Here is an 18,684-nt window from a genome sequence, read left to right as displayed (position 1 = left end):
AAAGCCAGTTATGCCCTCCTTGCTTGTTTCAATTACGCAGCCTTACCTCGTGCGCAATCTGGACCGAGGAAGCCTGGGAAGCAGTGGCAGTGGCCGGAGATGCATTCTCCATTTCCATTGCAGTTAGTGGAGCAGTCGTCCATGACTTCTGTTATACAAAGAGACGGGACACACAAAAAAGCACGTACAAAGTGAACAGGCAGCATCTGAACTAAGAGGTACCTGGAGCGCATCCTCTTGGTTTGCAAGGGGTTGCTCCAGCTTCAGAGGAGAGTGGGCGGAGGCAGAAGGAAGGGCCTCACGATACTCAGCGCAAGTCTGAAATAAAACGTCTGTACTGATCTTGGAAGCTAAGCAGGGTCAGCCCAGGTTAGTACTGGAACGGGAGACCAGCAAGGAATACCGGGGTTGCTACAAAGAGGCAGGCAACCGCAAACTGCCTGTGAATGTCTCTTGCCTTGAAAACCTCCTGAAGGGTCATCATGAGTCGCTGCGGCTTAATGGCTCTTTCCATCACCACCAGAAACTTAGAAATACTGGATCCATTCTGCTTGCCAGCCCATTCCGCCTGATGTGCCCTGTGTGATGACGTCACCCGGAGGTGACGTCATCATGCTGGGCACGTCGCGCGGGGGCCCTCTAGCATTTTGGCAAAAAAACTCTATGGTGACCACAGAGTTTCTTTCCCAAATGCTAGAGTGTCCAATCCAATGTGCCCGGCATGATGACGTCACCTTCTGGGTGATGTCATCATGCTGGGCAGATTGGGCAGGATGGGGCTCTTTGGGGGTGGATCAAGACTGGACACCCCCCGCCGCCAGCAGCAGCCTAGATGGCAACTGCTGCTAAAGCAACATTTTTTAAAAAATGCGCAGAGTCAATCAAATTTCCAATGGCCTTGCTGGCCAAAAACCCCACCAGGCACCACCCACTTTCTGAAAACACTTGGAATCAATGTTCCCTCTAAGCTGTGGAATCTTGTAAGAAAAAATTCTACTTTGTGAGCGACTGGCATTAAAGCCGTGAGCAGGCGATTTGGCTACTGCATAAATTAGCTTGCTCTGGAGCCATCCCTTCCTGAGCCAAGACAAAAATGTGTGAGCTGGGGGCTAAAAAACTGTGAGCTAGCTCACACTAACTCAGCTGAGAGGGAACACTGCTTGGAATTCTCTTCCCTGGTCTTCACAATAGTATGAAAGCCACTTCTCCAACTGAATCCAAGTAAGAGCTGAAAACTTAAATGCAAGTGTTGCCATCCAGGTTTTCCTGCCCGCAACGTTGTGAAGTGAGTGGCAATTTCTTCCCCTTTATTTTTGGCCTACACTGTCAGCCACTTCTGACCTGACAGCCAGCTGCTCAACCCAAAAAAAAGTGCTCCATGCTCCTTGGTGAGCCTTTGCCTTCTGTTTGGGATCCTGCATAATAGATGCCAGGCTGAAACATCTGGCTGAATAATTTATCCCCCGTTCAGTTCTCCACCATTAGGAAATGAATAAATAATCCAAGCAACCTTACCAATGGCCGTGGTTAACATGAGCACTTGCTCCATTTTCTTCCCGTCGTTGTAAAACGCCATGTGCCAAGCGCCTTGATCCATGTATTCTATGAACCCTGTTTCTTGCATCGATGTCAGGATCAGGTTCCTGGGAGCTTGCTGAGGTTCCTCCGAGTGTTTGGGTTCCGGCTTAATTAGCTGCTTCCCATCCATCAGCTTCACAAAATCAAACTGAAACAGAAGGACCCAATAAGAGCTTTTGCTTCCTGGGCAGATGCATGCACACTCCTTACTGTTTTCAGCTCTTCGGTGTTAGTTCAACCAAACCATTGAGGAACTTTACAAGGCAGCCCACCCCCCCCCCCCCCGACAACTGAAATAAACTGTTTTTTAGTGTTCTCTGCAGATGATCTGACTGGAATTGAAGTATGGCTGCAATTACAACAACCTGAACAAGCGCTTTAACTGGCTGTCAGGTTTGCGCTCAAAATGCAGGTAATTATACTTGGCCAATTGAGTAAATTCCTTCAGGGAAACTACTTGGCTGGCCATCAAACTTAGATAGGAGCAGGAGGAGCTGTGAGTGAAGCAACAAGCTTCCCCCATCTTTAATACATCGTGGCCAAGCAATGATTCCCAAACCAACAATGGCCCCGGTCACACGAAAGGTTTTGGGCCGGGAGAGGGACGGATCGGGGGCGCAGCAAACGGGCGCGATCCCACCGCGACATCTGAGAAACGTTGCGCACCCGTCCCCGATCCGGCTCTTCAGGCTGAAGAGCCGCATCTAAAATAAACCACCTACAGAGATGGACTTACCAGCACGGCCGCATCAAGCGCCATCTCCTTCTGCCGGCGCATCCAAGACCCCTGCCCGAACTGCGCATGCTCACACATGCACAGTTCGGCAGCCTCCACCTCTGTCTTGTCGCTTTCTCCCTGGTCTCCCCGGCATCTGATCGTGCCGGGGAGCAACTGCGTGGCGGCTCACGGGATCTGTATGATGCCGCCGAGTGTCTCTTTTGGTGCGGCTTTCAAAATCTGCACTTTGCCCACGCTTCCTCCCCCCCCCCCCCCCCCCCGTGGCGCGTGCAGATCACCTTTCCCCCCCTCCCCCCCCCCCCCCCCCCGTGTGGCAGGGACCAATAGCAAGGTTTTATCCTTTAGCCTTTAGTACAACGAGTCCTATTAAAATGGGTTTTTTTTCCCCATTAGGTCAGGGAAGGGAAAGGAAAGGAAGGTCTGTAGGCAAAAGGGACCCATCAGGGGGAGGAGACAATGATTTCCAGTGGGCCCCATGCACAGAGGAACATTGCAAAGGCAACCAAAGCCAGGACATACTAGAGGAGCATGTATAGATATTTCACTTTGTGCCTCTAATACCACTGCGATTGAACCAAGGGGGCAGTGACATCACAGCCAATGAGAATCTTCTGTCTCTTGCTCGCTGTAGCTCTTCCAGTGTGTACTCGCCCTCTACAGGACAGGAGGGCACATTACACTGAAAGGCCTGCGTGAACAAATGATGGAAGCAAAATACTGTGTGGGTGTGAGAGAGGCACACCAACGTCATTAGTGAAGAAACTACTGCAGCATTGAGTTGCTCAGCACCAAATAAGACTGAGAATCTCTTCCTGAAAAGTGTGAACATCTTTAACTGTTTTTGTTCTTGAACTTTGATCTGAAAGAGATGTTTAAAGCCACAAATCCAAACAGACGGAAGTGACGTCGCACGCTGGGGGCGGGGCCACGCCATTTGAGGGGAAAACTCTTTGTTTCCCCCTCAAATGGTGTGGCCCCGCCCAGTGTGTGACGTCACTTCCGGTGACGCTCCGCGCACACACCCAGAAGACTCCCAGACGGGAAGGAGCCTCCCCCGCCGGTGAGTCAAATCGATTTGGCAACCCTAAATTAAATTCATTGCAAGGTACGCATGTTCAGAATTCTGAAACAGATGCTCTCGTAAATGGTCTGCTGCGTGTTTCACAGCAAACCCATTTGGACGTATAGTTCTAATTATCCACAACTTATAGTCTTCTGAACTATCTCTCAGGATTAGCCTAATGGACACCGAAACCCTTCTTCTGTTGTCTGTTTTAAGTGACAGTATGAGCATAAATGAATAAGCCAATTAATGCCCATTTAAAAAGTATTAGCTCTTGTTTGGAAGGGTCTTCTCCAGCATTCGCGAACAGGATTCTGAGAAATTTTACCTGTACAGCAAAAAAAATATTCTCTGCTTCTCAGAATTCCTAGGGGTGGGGGAACCACCTGTTCCTTTCTGTCTTTTGACATATTCCTTCTTGGAAACACAGCCCTTGCGAAAAACTGACTGCTGTCTGAAATTCATGATTTAAGATATCTGCATGTCTGAGTCATCTGCTTGTAATCGTTCTATGGGACAAACATCATCCATTAATCACATCTGGACAGACAAAAAGCCCATAATGCTCTACAGTTGTTACCCAGAGTCACTGCTTTACTGAAAGGTAGCCCCAACAGCAGGGGTGCCCCACTTCTAACCTGAACCAGGGACCCACAAACTCAGGCCAAGGAAGGCACTCTTGGTTCTGAAACACAGAGCAAGTCGAAAGCTATGGAAAAGGGTCTCCATTTTCAGGTTTCACAAGGCAGCCCTCCAAGCAATCACCAGTCTTTCCCCTCCACCCAGCAAAGGTATGCATATTAAACAATGCCAAGTTCCACCAGGTGCAGATCTGCATTTCCATTAAGCTATTCAGTAGCTACCTGGTGAATAGCCCTTCTTTCTCCAGCTCTGCACATAGTCCCTTTTGTGACTCCTATACCTGTGTGAACACTCCTTTGTCTCAACACCTGTCCTCCCTGCCCCCTCACGCAGGATACGGAGATAAAGCAATAAAACATTCAAATTATTAATGATCCTTCCTGGCATCTATCAGGGCCCCATTTCCCACCCTTTGTCTGAATCTGGGAACCAATTCAACCAGCTCTGGCAGAACCAACAGTGGTAATCACGCCTATCCAGCCATCTCCAGTAATCCCATCAATGCTATTGTGAATCCAGACCTTGCCCCTCCGAAAAATCATTGGTCACACCTAGGTCTTGTCCCTCCTGGCATCAAACCCCCTAGGACCCCTCATCGGTCCAGATAATCTTTTGTCTTCACCTGGGACAAGACCCTCAAGGCCTCCCACGGGTCTGCATTGTTTTCCAGTGTCTATATCCGCCAAGGCACACGGCCTCAGATTGTGTGTCTGCCCTGATGTCAACTTGCAGTTCACCCCCAAACTGTGTTTGGGCCATAATCCTTTCTCCATGGACCTCTGCACATTTGGACAGGTAGCTATGCAACCTCCCCCCACCCACGCTTCACCCTGTTTTGTCACTGATATTTTTAAGATCGTTTCACCCCTTTTATTTCCTAGCTCTGGTGTGTGTGTATGTGATATTTTTATGTAATTAGCTGAATGTATTAGGGTTATTTTCTTAATAAATTTCATAAAAGATATTTCCTGTCTGTTGTCTGTGCCACTCCGAGTAGGTTCTCACTCTGGTATAGTTGGAGTGCGATCCCTGGCTTGTGCGCCTATTAAACAAATGGCCTCTTAGCTAATTTCCCCCATCCCAACTCAAACAGAGACCCAGGTGTTGCAGCTAACACAGTTCCCAATTCTGCTGGTCAACCAGATGCCTTGAAGTTGGATATCCCTACTGAGATGCAGGTGATGAGGTTTCCTAGGATTTCATAGCCACCTCCTGTTCATGCCCCCCCAATAACTGCGTTTAGGGGTGCAGTTCCCCTAAAGTTGGTTCCCTTTAAAAAATGAAGATTTTGTAGATTTTGGTGTTTTTTATAGATGTTGTTAGAGACAAAACCAGGCTGAGGTGCCATTTTATGGCAAATCTGTGACCAGAAGAGAAACCTATCCGGTTATCTTCTAGAATGAAAATTTATCTTCAATATCAAAAGCTTGGTCTATGGCAGTGAGGACAGGTGCTCTTCATCTTTAGAGAAGAAATTATATGCTCATACGTCTATTGGTTGCCTTTCTACCTTATGGAACTCAAGGCAACTTACAACGTAAACAAAAAAAAAAACCATGGCACACCTCCCTGGGGAGGTTATTCCATAATCATGGGGCTGCCACGGAAAAGGCCCTCTCTCCTGTGCCCACCAGATGACCTTCCTCGATTGGTGGGACAGTCAAGAGGGCCTCTCCCTGCAGTTTTAATTCTTGGGCAGGAACACAACGTGTGCAATTGAAAATGTTTGGGTGTCTTCACCCAAAGAGTGATTAACACATGGAATTCACTGCCACAGGAAGTGGTGACGGCTACAAGCATGGACGGCTTCAAAAGGGAATTAGATAAGCATAGGGAGCAGAGGTCCATCGGTGGCTATTAGCCACAAGGTATAGATAGGGGCTCTGGGGCAAGTGATGCTCTGTATTCTTGGTGCTTGGGGGGTGGTCAAAAGTGGGAGGGCTTCTAATGCCCTGGCCCCACTGATGGACCTCCTGATGGCACCTGGTATTTCTGGCCACTGTGTGACACAGAGTGTTGGACTGGATGGGCCTTTGGCCTGATCCAACATTGGCGTCTCTTATGTTCTTATGTTCTTATGAACACTCTGTGGTCCCTACTGAGATGCAGGGAATTACAATTTCTAGGACTCCTAAGGATAGAAACAAAAAATACCTCAGGAAATCAAAATCAGGAATCTGTATTTCCGTCCCAAATCTGAGACAAGGTCCTAAAGGAAGACGCATAATAAAGCTCCGAAAGAGTGAAAGAGGGTATAGGGTCTTGTTCACTGGACCGCTAGACTCAAGCCCAGTAGCACCTTAGAGAACAACAAGGGTTTTTTTGGGGGGTATGAGATTCTGAGAGCCAAGTCTCTCTTCATCAGATACTCCTGTTTGCTGGAGCTGTATACAGTAGTGATGGTGTGTCACATTTCAACAAAGTTGATACGTGTAATATCTTCTCTATGCCAGGAAAGTTTTTTTTCCCATTTGCCAAGGTGCAATTGATAATTATTTTTATTTATTTACATGATTTATAGTCCACCCTTCTCACAAGGACTCAAGGCGAATTAATCAGAGTAAGTCGGTACAATCAACAAAATGGGACATTCAATAACCACTGTATTAGGATATTAGAAGTCTGGAGCCACCAGAAAGAACTGAGGCATAGCATAAGTATTCACATGACAAATTAAGTGGTACAAAATTACATAATAGGATCCTACCTACAATAATCTATAAACAGCAGTATAGCCCGTAGTTCCTAATAATTTATAGGGATGAGCACGAACCTAAACATTCCAGTTCGGTTGGGGCAGCCCCCGAACCAAACCTCAAACCGAGTCAAAAATGCCCTGAAACAAACAGGCCAGTTTGGATCCCCTAGGAAGGGTTAAATGGCTGGCAGCCTGTCTTTTTTGCTTCTCCCTGCTTCAAAGCACAGGGGAGGAAAAACAGTGGGTTAAATTGCTAGCGGCCATTTCAGCCTAACAGTGGGGCAGGTGTGCCCATCAGCTGTTAGGCTGAAATGGCTCACAGCTATTTAAACCTAACAGGTCAGCTACAGCCCCGTGCTGCTCAGCTGTTAGGTTTAAATGGCCTCAACAGCCGAACCAAACAAAAGACAGGTCAATGTTCGAGGAAGGTGCCTTCCCCGAACGTCACTTTGGGGGCTCTGAACCGGGCCAAGTTTGTGCTGTATTTTGGCTCGTGAACCGGTTCATGCCCATCCCTAATATTTTATCCAAGTAAATTTGTGAACCATTTTGCACAGTGCAACCCTATTACCTGTGCAGAAAAGCCCTCTTGAATAATTCATTTTTGCATAGTTTGTTGAAAGCCAGGAGAGAAGGAACTTTCCTCATCTCCTTGGGCAAGCCACTCCATAAGATGGGAGCCACAGTGGAGAAAGCAAAGCAAAGGGTAGGGGAGAATGCTAGTATTGAATAACAAAATTTTTTAAAGGAGTCTTTTGGTACCTTATGAGTGAACAAATTTACAGGGGCATAAGCTTTCACGAGCCACAGCCCACCTGGTCAGGTGCATGAAGTGTTGCACTCAGTGGGCAGAAACATACATACATCAAGTTACAGACAAACGAAGAAGAAGAGAAGAAGAGGAGGAGGAGGAGGAGAATGGATTTATACCCCTCCCTTCACTACCTGAAGGTGTCTGAGGTGGTTTACTATCTCCTTCCCTTCCCCACAACAGATACCCTGTGAGGTAGATGGGGCTGAGAGAGCTCTTTCAAGAATTGCCCTTGAGAGAACAGCTCTGAAAGAACTTGTGGCTGACCCAAGGTCACACCAGCAGCTGCATGTGGAGAAGTGGGGAAGCCAACCCGATTCTCCCAGATTAGAGTCCGCACTCCTAACCACTACACCAAACTGGCATGGAAGGAGAAACTGGAATTATACAGACAGTGAGGCCAGAATGTCTCGTTTTCAAACATAGCATTGCAGACCAGAAGTGAAAACCAAGACAAGTCAAAACAGTAAATGATTCAAACAGAGTGGGTATGGATGACTCCTATCTGGTGGTGAACTGGCAAAATAAGATGGACAGTGCACATAATCCTGAAAGGTGGGACCATTCTTTTCTAGCTAGCTAATCCCAGGTCAAATACTTTGGCCACCCAATGAGAAGGGAGCACTCACTGGAGAAGACCCTGATGCTGGGAAAGATTGAAGGTCAAAGAAGTCGGGGACGGCAAAGGATGAGATGGTTAGACAGTGTCATCGATGCAATGAACATGAAACTGAGCAAACTTCAAAGGACGGAGGAAGACAGGAGGGCCTGGCGGGAGCTGGTCCATGGGGTCGCGAAGAGTCGAACCCGACTGTGCGACTGAACAACAACAATCCCAGGGTTTATCGAGTCCAAGGTTCACATGTCACACATCTGACTAAACGGGTATGGGCTCACGAAAGATTATCTCACGGTTGTTCCTCTTAATCTTTCAAGTGCCACAAGACTCTTTGTTGTTTTATTATTTTTTTAATTGCAACAGATTCTCATGGACTAACTCTGGATTTGTCACAGACTCAATAATATACACGCACGCACATACAAATGGTCTCCATGAAAGTGCCATTCATCATGAAAAGAGGACACGTTGTAAAAAAAATTACCTGCGTATGAGTGGGGGGAATATTGCGCCTCCCATAAATTCCCAGCAGAGAGTCCTTTGCCAGTGAGACATTGAACTTCAGGTACATTGGGTGATGGATCATGATCAGGAAACGCCAGAAGAGGCCCGGAGGAATAGTCTGCATCACTTGATCTCCAATTTCGACTTCTCCCGTGTCTATTGCCTGCCCTTTCTGAAACACTATTTCTCCAGAAACAAAAGAAACAAAACAGTCGGCTGTCATTTAAAAAGCATAGGGAGAAAAGATAAACGTGTTGGGTAAAAATGGCTGTCGAGTACAAAGATCTGTTCGGTTCTACCGAATCAGTTCTTGAGAAGAGATCACGGCCCAGCGACAGAACACCAGCTCTGCATGCAGAAGGTCCCAGGTTCAATCCCAGGCATCTCTAGTTAAAAAGGACCAGGCAGTGAGTGATGAGAAAGGACTCTGACTGCAGCCCAGGAGACCCGCTGCCAGTCAGAGCAGATAATATTGACCTTGAGAGATCAATGGCCTGACTCAGTAAAAAGAAGCTTAATGTCTTCAATCCTTGCAGCGAATGATAGCCCAATGACTGGGGTAGAGTCACAGCACCACTCCAGGAACGGACGTCTTTGCGACTCCAGAGCAAAGGCCCCAGCACTCAACCAATGCAGGAGGGCCAAGGAACATCAGGACTGGCACCATTTTGCCTTTTTAATTAGGAAGGCCACGGAGGACAACCGCAGCATTCTATTATGATGTTCCTATGGACATGAGACTTAATCGTCCTACCCTTTTTCTCTTTGCTAGCTTTTCCCTCCCTGAAACATGCATGGTTTCTGATGAAATCTTCACCGTCACAACAAGAACACAATGTTAGATTACTAGAGTCATAACCAAGACCTCCATCTGGACCCACACATGGTTCACGGGCATCGATACCTTCGTGGCCCTTCATCCTTCAATGTGAATTCATGCGGCCCTAACACTGGACTCAGATTCAGGTCTGGGCCTCCTGATATCTAGTGAGCCTCACCTAAAATTAAACTCTGGAAAATTAGGTAACTGCTCCCTCCCATTTCAAACACTTCCCAGGTATCGACAAAATGAGCAAATCACTCTCCGTACAGCTGAGCAAAATGCCAAAAAGATATTTTTTTGCTGATACCAGTATACGGTAAGTACACCCAATTACATTGTTTTAGTGCAGTAGCTCCGAAGTCAAGGACACAGCAATGTGTTTAAAGGTAATGGTAATGTTGGTCAGTGTTGATAGCCTTTAAATGAGATTGTAACTGCCATACTTTTATGAAAGCCTAAAGACCTGCTGTTCTACTGGAGATGAAAAAATATAGTATCGGATGATATTAGTCAGGCATGACATGATGCAGTTGTGGGGAAATGGTATATTCTTGGCCGAACTGCTCAGCATCCATCCTCTTTACAGCCAAGCCTGCTGTTCTGCTGCCAAGTAAAATGGATCATGTGTTCTCTAGTTCACACAATCAAAAGGGACGCTGTTTCGCTGAGCAGCCCCATGCCCACGTACAATACCACATCACCATAATGGTTTGGATCCTAAGATGCCATTGCATCGCAGGAAGGGGGGGGTAAAAATGTCAAAAATAAATAAATAAATAAATAAAATCAGTGCTACACCAGTTTCTCCAAGGGAACAGCATTTCCATTTATAGAAGAAGGGAATGTCAATTTCTGCTGATTCTGTGCCCAGACTATTCTGGGTTGGGGGGGGGGGCTTTCCCCTACCGACCTGCAGAACCACGATTTCAGACGACACAGATGACTGCAGAGAGGGAAAGATGGGGGAGGTTGCGCTGCTAGGAGTCAAGTCATTGGATGAGCTGAGAGTTCATATACAGATTTTTAAGCTCATACGTTTGTTTGCATGATTGACATACTTATTGACAGGGGCTTTTTTGTAGAAAAAGCCCAGCAGGAACTCATTAGCATAATAGGCCACACCCTGACACCACAACTCATTAGCATATTAGGTCACAGCCCCCTGTTGCCAGAAGTGTGGTCATCCAGCCACACCCACCTTTTGCTTCTTATTTTGTTTACCTTGTTTGTTGTCAAAACCCAGGGCCTTTTTTTGTAGCAGGGACTCCTTTGCATGTTAGGCCACACATGCCTACTGTAGCCAATCCTAATGAGTTCCTGCTGTTGGGTGTGGCCTATTATGCTAATGAGTTCCTGCTGGGTGTGGCCAACTCAGGAGCCAGCCGAAACTCCGTTCCTGTGCGTTCCTGCCCAAAAATAGCCCTGCTTATTGAAGTCTCAGAGATTCCTGGATTGCATGACTCCCAGCACACTAGCCAAGGGGGAAGGGCTGTGGCTCAGTGATAGAGCATGTGCTCTGAATGCAGGAAGCCCCAGGTTTAGATTCCTCACATCAACACTTAAGAAGAAATGTTAATGAGAAAGACCTCTGCCTGCAGACCTTGGAGAGCTCCTTGCCAGCCAAGGCGGCTAATACAGCCCCTTTCCGCACTTGGACCTCACCCCAGGTTTTCTCTGTGTTCGACTCGCAGCCATTTACCTTGCGGTTATCTCTGTTTATCTGTTGTTTTCTGCACTAATTTTGTCCCGCTCTAAGTTGCTTACTTGCTTCAGGTTATAAATTCTGCATTGCAAACAGGGGTGTTTGTCCTAGATGGCAGGAAAGGGGCGGGGACGATTGAAACCGACTTAAAAATTCTACACTTAAATCTGCACCGGGGCCACTCCAGATTGAGGGAAAGACCACAGCAAAACAAGGGTCCTTTCCGCACTTGGATCTCATCCCTGGTCTTATCAGAGTTCAACTCGCGACACAATACCTTGCATTCATCCCTGGTTATAACAGCATCTGTTTATCCTGGGACAAGTGTGGGGCGAAGCTGGGGTGACCTCAATGCAATTTGGAAACAAAAAAATACCCTGAGATAATTACACGGGTGAGCTCACGTTCAGTGTAGAATGCAAGTTCAGGGACATGGTTGAATCAGGATTTAAGGTCTAGTGCGGAAAGGAACAAGATCTATATACCCCAGGGCAACAGTGGTCTGAATCCGGGGTGACCACAATGTAATGCAGAATTGACAAGAAAGGGGGGGGATAAAAGAGGGGTGAACACGAGTGTAGTGCAGAATAGCTAGTAGGAGACAGTGTTGAACCAGCATTAAAGGCCTAGTGTGGAAAGGACCACAGATGACAGGACTGACTATGAATACAGCATCTTCATATGGACCCCTGCATTCATCCCCAGCAAGTTCAAGAACAGAGAGCATGTGATGTCACAGTAGCTCTCGTATAAACATGCACATAAAGCATCCCTATATGTACATTTTGTTATTTAGCCTTGACTGTAATAACACCAACATCCGACAGAAATACAATAACAAGATCTAAAATGCAGTTACACATGAACCTGTTTCATACATTCTCGTGGCAGCAGATCACATTTATTCGATCGAAAAATCCACTTAAGCTTTTACTGCAGCAAAGGTTACAAAACCCCACACACTTCATATGCGACTGGCAGATTTTTGCCGTTACAAATATAATCCAGTTTTAGATTGGTTGGCCCGAAAGCATTGTGCTCAGGATCACAGACAGCTGTTTCTTTCCTTGGTATTTGTGTAAGCAGCCTGAAAGGAGAGGAAGCACAGCTGATCCACAACACACCCTGCATAACATCTACATCGGGGGTGCCAAACATGCGGCGGCCCCCGGATGGCTTCTATCAGGTCCACAGTGGAACTGGCCATCTCCTGCTTCCAGTTCTGCTGCTGCTGCTACTGCATCATAGCTTGCTTCGCCAGACTCTCTTAATCATTCAGCCATTTCATGTTTTAACCTGGATCCTAGATGCAGAACTCTGAGCATGAGACTTCTGTGGTGAATGTCAATAAACCAAAAGTAGATTTGCAGCTTACAGAGCTAATGTTTTAAGCATATTTTTATTTTAAGTAAAATAACATCTTTGTGTTTGTGTCCTTTATATCTCTGCTACCTGGCATTACATTTTATGACACACATGGCCCGGCCCAACCAGGTCTCATTTATGTCAGATCCGGCCCTCATAACAAATGAGCTTGACACCCCTGATCTACATGGTCACTGTAAAGAGTCTTTTATAGGAAGTCTTACAAGGACTGTGGTGGATGCACATCTGAAAACGATAATATGCTCAAAGGAAATCTCAGAAGGCTCCAAAACTGACCTTTGCAATTGTGGAAATTGTCACTGAAAACTCAGTGTACAATTCCACTGGAGCCTGCAAACAGAAATTGGATTGTTCAGAAAAACAAGCCTCTTGCTCTGTCTCTATTACAAGTATTCACATCTACATGCAAAGGAAACTGTAAAAGCAAGATCACAGTTCACATGTACCTTGGCATCGTTCTCCCGCCCCTCCCAACACAGAGGCTCTCTACTCCTCTGAAATGTCTGGATGCAATTACATAACGGTAAAGGAGAAGGTTGGTACTGCACAAGCTCAGAGGAACTCTGGTCTTATTTCTTTATTAGAACTGAGGCCTAGCCCTGAAGAAAAGTTCTGGGACTATCTCAGTAAGGCCTGACACAAATTTATTTCTGCCTATTTATTGTTATCTCAAAGCCGCTCATATATTCCAACATTAGAATTCTGCCTTCGGCAAATCCTATTGTCCTCCTTTTCTACAGATACCCCAGATTTTTGCTGGAAGTGAAATTCTGAGGTGAACTTAGGAGGTTCTCATTCGGGCAATCCATCTGAGGAATTCTGGGGGAAACCAAAACGGTTTCTATTAGCCTAGCAACAGTCAAGCCGACATTGAACTCAACTCAGAACGGAAAGGAAATGCGGAGGTTATTTCTCAGACACAAAACATCTGAGGAACTTGGGGAGGAAGTTGAAGAGGGCCCAGAAGGCTCGCAAAAGTCCTTGTGAGGGTTTTACTCATGTCTACTTTCTCGATGTCATTCTGTTGAAAAAGAATGGTGGGGCATATCTGAGATCCATACAGTGTAAAACAAGCAAAATGCAACTCAGTGTCTTTCATTCTGGTCACATAAATCAGGGTTTCCCTAGACCAGAATCTGCATTAGTATGGTATGCAGATTCATAGGTCCATCACCTGTGAAGTGTTGCTTGCACGTGCCACAGGAGGAGTGTAAGCATTTGTGCCAACTAGGAGGAACCAAGCAGGAAGCCCTGCTCAAATTTTGCATCTCACAGTGGGCTGTGGGAAGACTTAGCCACTGGCTAAATCAGTCATGAGCTACCTCTGACATCCCATTCCAAAGTCTCACGGAAGTCTGATGGCCACTAAATCTTGCTCCCATGTAGCTGTGGCTCCAATCAGCTGTGGGAGCATTTGACTCATATTTTTCACGATGGTTTGCAGTGCTGACACACTTTGTTTCCAAGCAACCCACAAGAAATATGTGCAGGGTCACAAGAGTGTGGGGAAAAACTGTACTGTCCAAAGTTGCTCTGAGCAGCCCCAAGAAGTCCACCAGTCCAGTTTTGTTCTCACCCTTTCACTCAGGATGATGCAGCAAGCCGGGATTCATCTTCAGCTAGAAGCCTCTCTAGGAATCCATATTCAGTCTTGTTAACTCTTTCCTCGACTAGAAATAACAGAAAGTACTTCTTCTGCACAAAGAGAACACTTGCCATGTTTTCTAGTCATGGGGAATGATTAGAATGACCACTTGTGGATCATGAGGGAGGGTTTCCCCTCCTTTGTTCCACTAAGGATAGGTGAGTTCCTTCGTTCTGTTTAGGCCTGTCAGCTCCAGGTTAGGAAATTCCCAGAAATTTGGGGGCAAGGCCTGGGCAGGGACCCCAGCAGGGTAAACAACTGCCATAGAGACCACCCTCCAAAGCAGCAATTTTCTCCAGATGAATTGATCTCTGTAGTCTGGAGACCAGTTGTAATTCTGGAAGATTTCTTGGCCCAACCTGGGGGTTGGCAACCCAATGTCCCTCACTTGCTTGTAGGGTTGCCAAGTGTGAATTGAGCCGCAGCGGGGGACTCCCTGCCATAGTTTTCCCTCGGATGACCGTGGCCCCGCCCTCAGCGTGCCCGGCGTGCCTGTGTCACTTCCGGGTGACGTGCACATCAGGGTGGAGTTCCCCCCGGGGCCCAATCCGCCAGCGGCGGGGAATGGGCCTCTGGGGCGGGGGTTTCCCCGCCCCCTCAGGGGGACTTGGCAAGCCTACTCGCTTGTGATGGGGGGGGAGAGAATAGCTTTCCAGTGGTCAACAGCAGCTCTTGGCAGTCCTGATAACACATGAAATATATTTAAACACCCCAGGAAACACAGGTCACACGGATGCAATTTTCGACACTGTCTCAGAAAAGACTCAAACTGAGAACTGAGAAAATGCTCAAACTCAGCACGCAGTCCGATCTTATGCATGCTTATTTGAAAGCAAATTCCTACCTATAGCTCAGACAGGATTGCTCTTAAGTGCACCTAGAATTATCTGCAGGGTGATAATACTGAGGTGATAAATTGAACCATATAATTCCAGGTTGGACATGGGAGGTGCCCTTTTCGAATGCTGGCATTAAAAAAAAAAACCCCACAGTGATAAATATTCACACTTCATATAGACCAGACTAAATTGCCATCTGCAGGATACCACCGCATACACCAAGACCCTGTATATCTGTGCCCCGAGGGTGGGGATCACAAATTTTGTAACTGGAATAAATTATTCAGGTCGAGACCATCTGCATCACTTTACTTCCCACTGAACGTGCTTAGGCACGGGCCGTCTGTCTGGTAACTCAAGGAGCGTTCTTGCAGGGCTCAAAACGCCTGTTCAAAATGCCCGCTGAGTGACAAGCTTTCCAAAACAGCAACGCTTATTATCATCTTGACATTTTCCCCCTCACTTCAAGGCATCTCTTGCCCATGATTTTTTTGAAAAAAATAATAATGACTTTCAAACATTTTAAAATGTATTCCGGGCACAAATGCATCATTTTGCTTTGGCACATCGTTTCCTCCAGTGCTGAGAGCAAAACACAGACTCCTAATCGCTGAGCTCTTATGGCTTCGAGGAATCGAAAATCCAGGCGCCGAGGCACCAATTATCCTTCCAGGCAAGGGCTTGTGTGTGCTGATCACCTCTGATTTCTGAAACAATCAATCTCATTTGCTTTTCTGGTAAATACCAGCCATCAATAGGATGCCTCAACTTCTAATCACTGTGCTCCCTATTAAAACCCTCAGTCACAAACCACAACTCTAAAATGGCACCCTGAAGAAACTAATGCACAGAACTGGGTAATTGTCAGTACGGCTTTTTCATTAATATCGGCACCCCCCCCCCCCTGTCAGATTCTCTCAAATGATGAAATCACAAAGGATCGGCCACAACTACCTCAATCTCCATCTGTCTAGAATCCAAGTTAATAAAGAGGCAGCAAGGCAATATCTTTTGTGCAGAATGTTTAAAATTCAGGACTCAAACTGCTGCGCTAATACAGAACTTTTTCTCCGACTGGATGTTCAAGGGAAAGGAAAGACAAAGAAAAGGAGGGGGGGGGGATGGTTTTACTAAACCAGGACATAGTGTTTTGTTTTGTTTTTCATTTATCCCCTTGCTATAGACATGGGGAAAAGGAAGCATACAAAGCCAGGGTAGTGTAATGCAGGGGTCATTTCCTGCAGGAGCGCACAGGAGCGGAGCTCCGGCAGTAAGGAGCCCAGGGGGCAGGCACATGCAACAAGCCCCACCCCCTGCTCCCAGCAGGTCTGTTGGGCCAAGAGGAGCAAGAAGCAGCCAGGTAAGCTGCAGAGCCCTCCCCGGCCCGCCTTCAGGTACAAGCTCTCCCTCCTCGCGGGGCCAGACCCCCCCCCCCCCCCCCCGCCAATAGCTAGCAATCCAAAAGAGTCCAGTGGAGCCTGAGCGGTGGGTGTTGCCTTCTGACACACTTCCGGTGATGTCAGGGGGTGTGGCATATGTAAATAAGTGATGCTAATAAGTTATGCTAATGAGCTCCTGCACCTCTTTTTCTACGAAATGACCCCTGGTGTAATGATTATAGTTTCCAATTAGGACTAGGAGACACAAATTCAAATCCTCTTTCAGCCATAAAGCTCATTAGGGTCCTCTCTGCACTTGGTTCCCATCCCTGGTTTTATCAGAGTTCAACTCGCGGCACAATACCTTGCATTTAATCCCTGGTTATAACAGCATCCATGTATCCCAGGACAAGTGTGGGGTGAGACTGGGGTGACCTCAATGTAATGTGGAAACAAAACATACCCGGAGGTAATTACAGGAGTGAACTCATGTGTAGTGTAGAATGTAATAATACCCCGAGATAATTGCAGGGGTGAACTTGAGTGTAGTGCAGAACATAAAAAATACCATGAGATAACTACAGGGGTGAACTTGCATGTAGTGTAGATCGTAAGTTTGGGGACAGGGTTGAACCAGGATTTAAGGTCTGTTAAATATGATTGTTACATATTGACGGCACATTGTCCCTGACAAGGCAATTCTATTTGCACTCTTAGGACCTAAACTGGAAAATACATAATATTTCCACTCTATACAACAACTTCTGACACAAGCCAGATATATCTGTGGCCCCAAATAGAGACTTTTTGGTGTATCATTCAATTCCATATTGGAACATTCCAATTTTAGTCCTATTTTATTTATTTATTTTTTATTTATTGTTAATGGCCTTACATATGTTACAGGGACTCTGCTGTTTGTTATATTTTGTGCTATTTGACCTCTGAAGAAGGCTCTTGTGGGGTGAAAGGCGTCACTGTTCTCTTTTGTGTGTATTTATAACCTTTTACAGTTTATGAGGCTTTATTTCATAGAATCATAGAATGGTAGAGTTGGAAGGGACCTTGCAGGTCATCTAGTCCAACCCTCTGCACTCTGCAGGAGCACAGCCGAAAGGCAGCCCTACAACATACCCGAAAGAGAGTCGTCCAGCCTCCATTTGAAAATGTCCAGCGAAGGAGCATCCACCACCTCCCAAGGCAGTCTGTTCCACTGCTCGACCACTCTTACACTCTGATTTGGGCCCCTACCAATATTCCCTCTAAGCTGTGGAGTCCTGTGAGCAAAAATTCTACTTGGTGAGCTACTGGCATTAAAGTTGTGAGTGAGCGATTTGGCTGCTGCATAAATTAGTTTGCTCTGGAGCCATCCTTCCTGAGCTAAGACAGAAATGTGTGAGCCAGAGGCTAAAACACTGTGAGCTCGCTCACACTAACTCAGCTTAGAGGGAACACTGACCCCTACGAGGTTTTTATATGTCTTTGTAATAAACACTCTCTTTTTTTTACACTTACTTATGTTTTTTTAACTTTTGGCCCTCAATTAGTTTTCTAAAATTCCTTTGGAGGCTAGTGTGGAAAGGACCTAGGTGACCTTGGGTTACTCTCAGCCTTTTTCACAGGATTGTTGTGAGGTTAAAGTGGAGTCGTGGAGAGTCGTGTGCATTGCCCTATGCTCCTTGCAGTAAGGGTGGGATAAATATGCATTAGGCAGAAGAACCACTGACATCCCTTGTCGATCATTCAGCCTGAGGGAGACTTCTGAGGGACTTAAAGTCACAGAACTAGTCATACAAAAAAAAAAAAAAAAACACAGAAAGAAAATTAGACACAAAAAAGAGACATGGACAAGGAAAATATATTGGTGCTAATATGATAAATGGTTGAAGCCTGAGAACCAATTGAAAGAAACTGTAGATATGACGGGCAAATTGGAAAATGGACAGAAAAGTTACTTTATGTTCAGCCCATCAGTGTACAGATTGCTTCACATAATTTCTTGAACAAATATAGACAGGTCTCTGTCCCCACAGACCTTACAATCTAATTCTAACAGTGGGGAGAGACAAGGTTAGCAAAGGATGAACGGGAAGAAAGTGAAAATCAATGGAAGACAATTATCACCGCAGAGGAAAGCTATGGGAAGGGATGTAGTACATCATATTGGTGTTGTTCTGTGTGTCAAACACTCAGAAGCCAATAAATTGAACTCTTAAAAAGAAAGAAACAGTATTATCCACACAACAGCTACGGGCA

At 46.2% G+C, this 18,684-nt stretch overlaps 1 protein-coding gene across 1 annotated transcript in view; it reads right to left on the bottom strand.

Annotated features, from left to right (window-relative positions):
* Positions 1-18,684, bottom strand: part of LOC107107513 (teneurin-1-like) — a gene marked incomplete at its 3' end in the record, with an annotated part of 108,864 nt that overhangs the window by 4,233 nt on the left and 85,947 nt on the right. Inside the window, exons 4-6 of the mRNA XM_015407823.1 lie at positions 8,635-8,840; positions 1,516-1,726; positions 47-148 (exon numbers count right to left, since the gene is read on the bottom strand). Of these exons, the coding sequence (XP_015263309.1) occupies positions 47-148; positions 1,516-1,726; positions 8,635-8,840 (519 nt within the window). The remainder of the gene's footprint in view (positions 1-46; positions 149-1,515; positions 1,727-8,634; positions 8,841-18,684) is intronic.

Source organism: Gekko japonicus, unplaced genomic scaffold (assembly GCF_001447785.1).
Source record: "Gekko japonicus isolate JY-2015 unplaced genomic scaffold, Gekko_japonicus_V1.1 scaffold3105, whole genome shotgun sequence".
NCBI lineage: Eukaryota > Metazoa > Chordata > Lepidosauria > Squamata > Gekkonidae > Gekko > Gekko japonicus.
The sequence above is the reverse complement of the archived record's forward strand: the minus strand, read 5'-3'. Positions and strand labels throughout refer to the sequence as shown.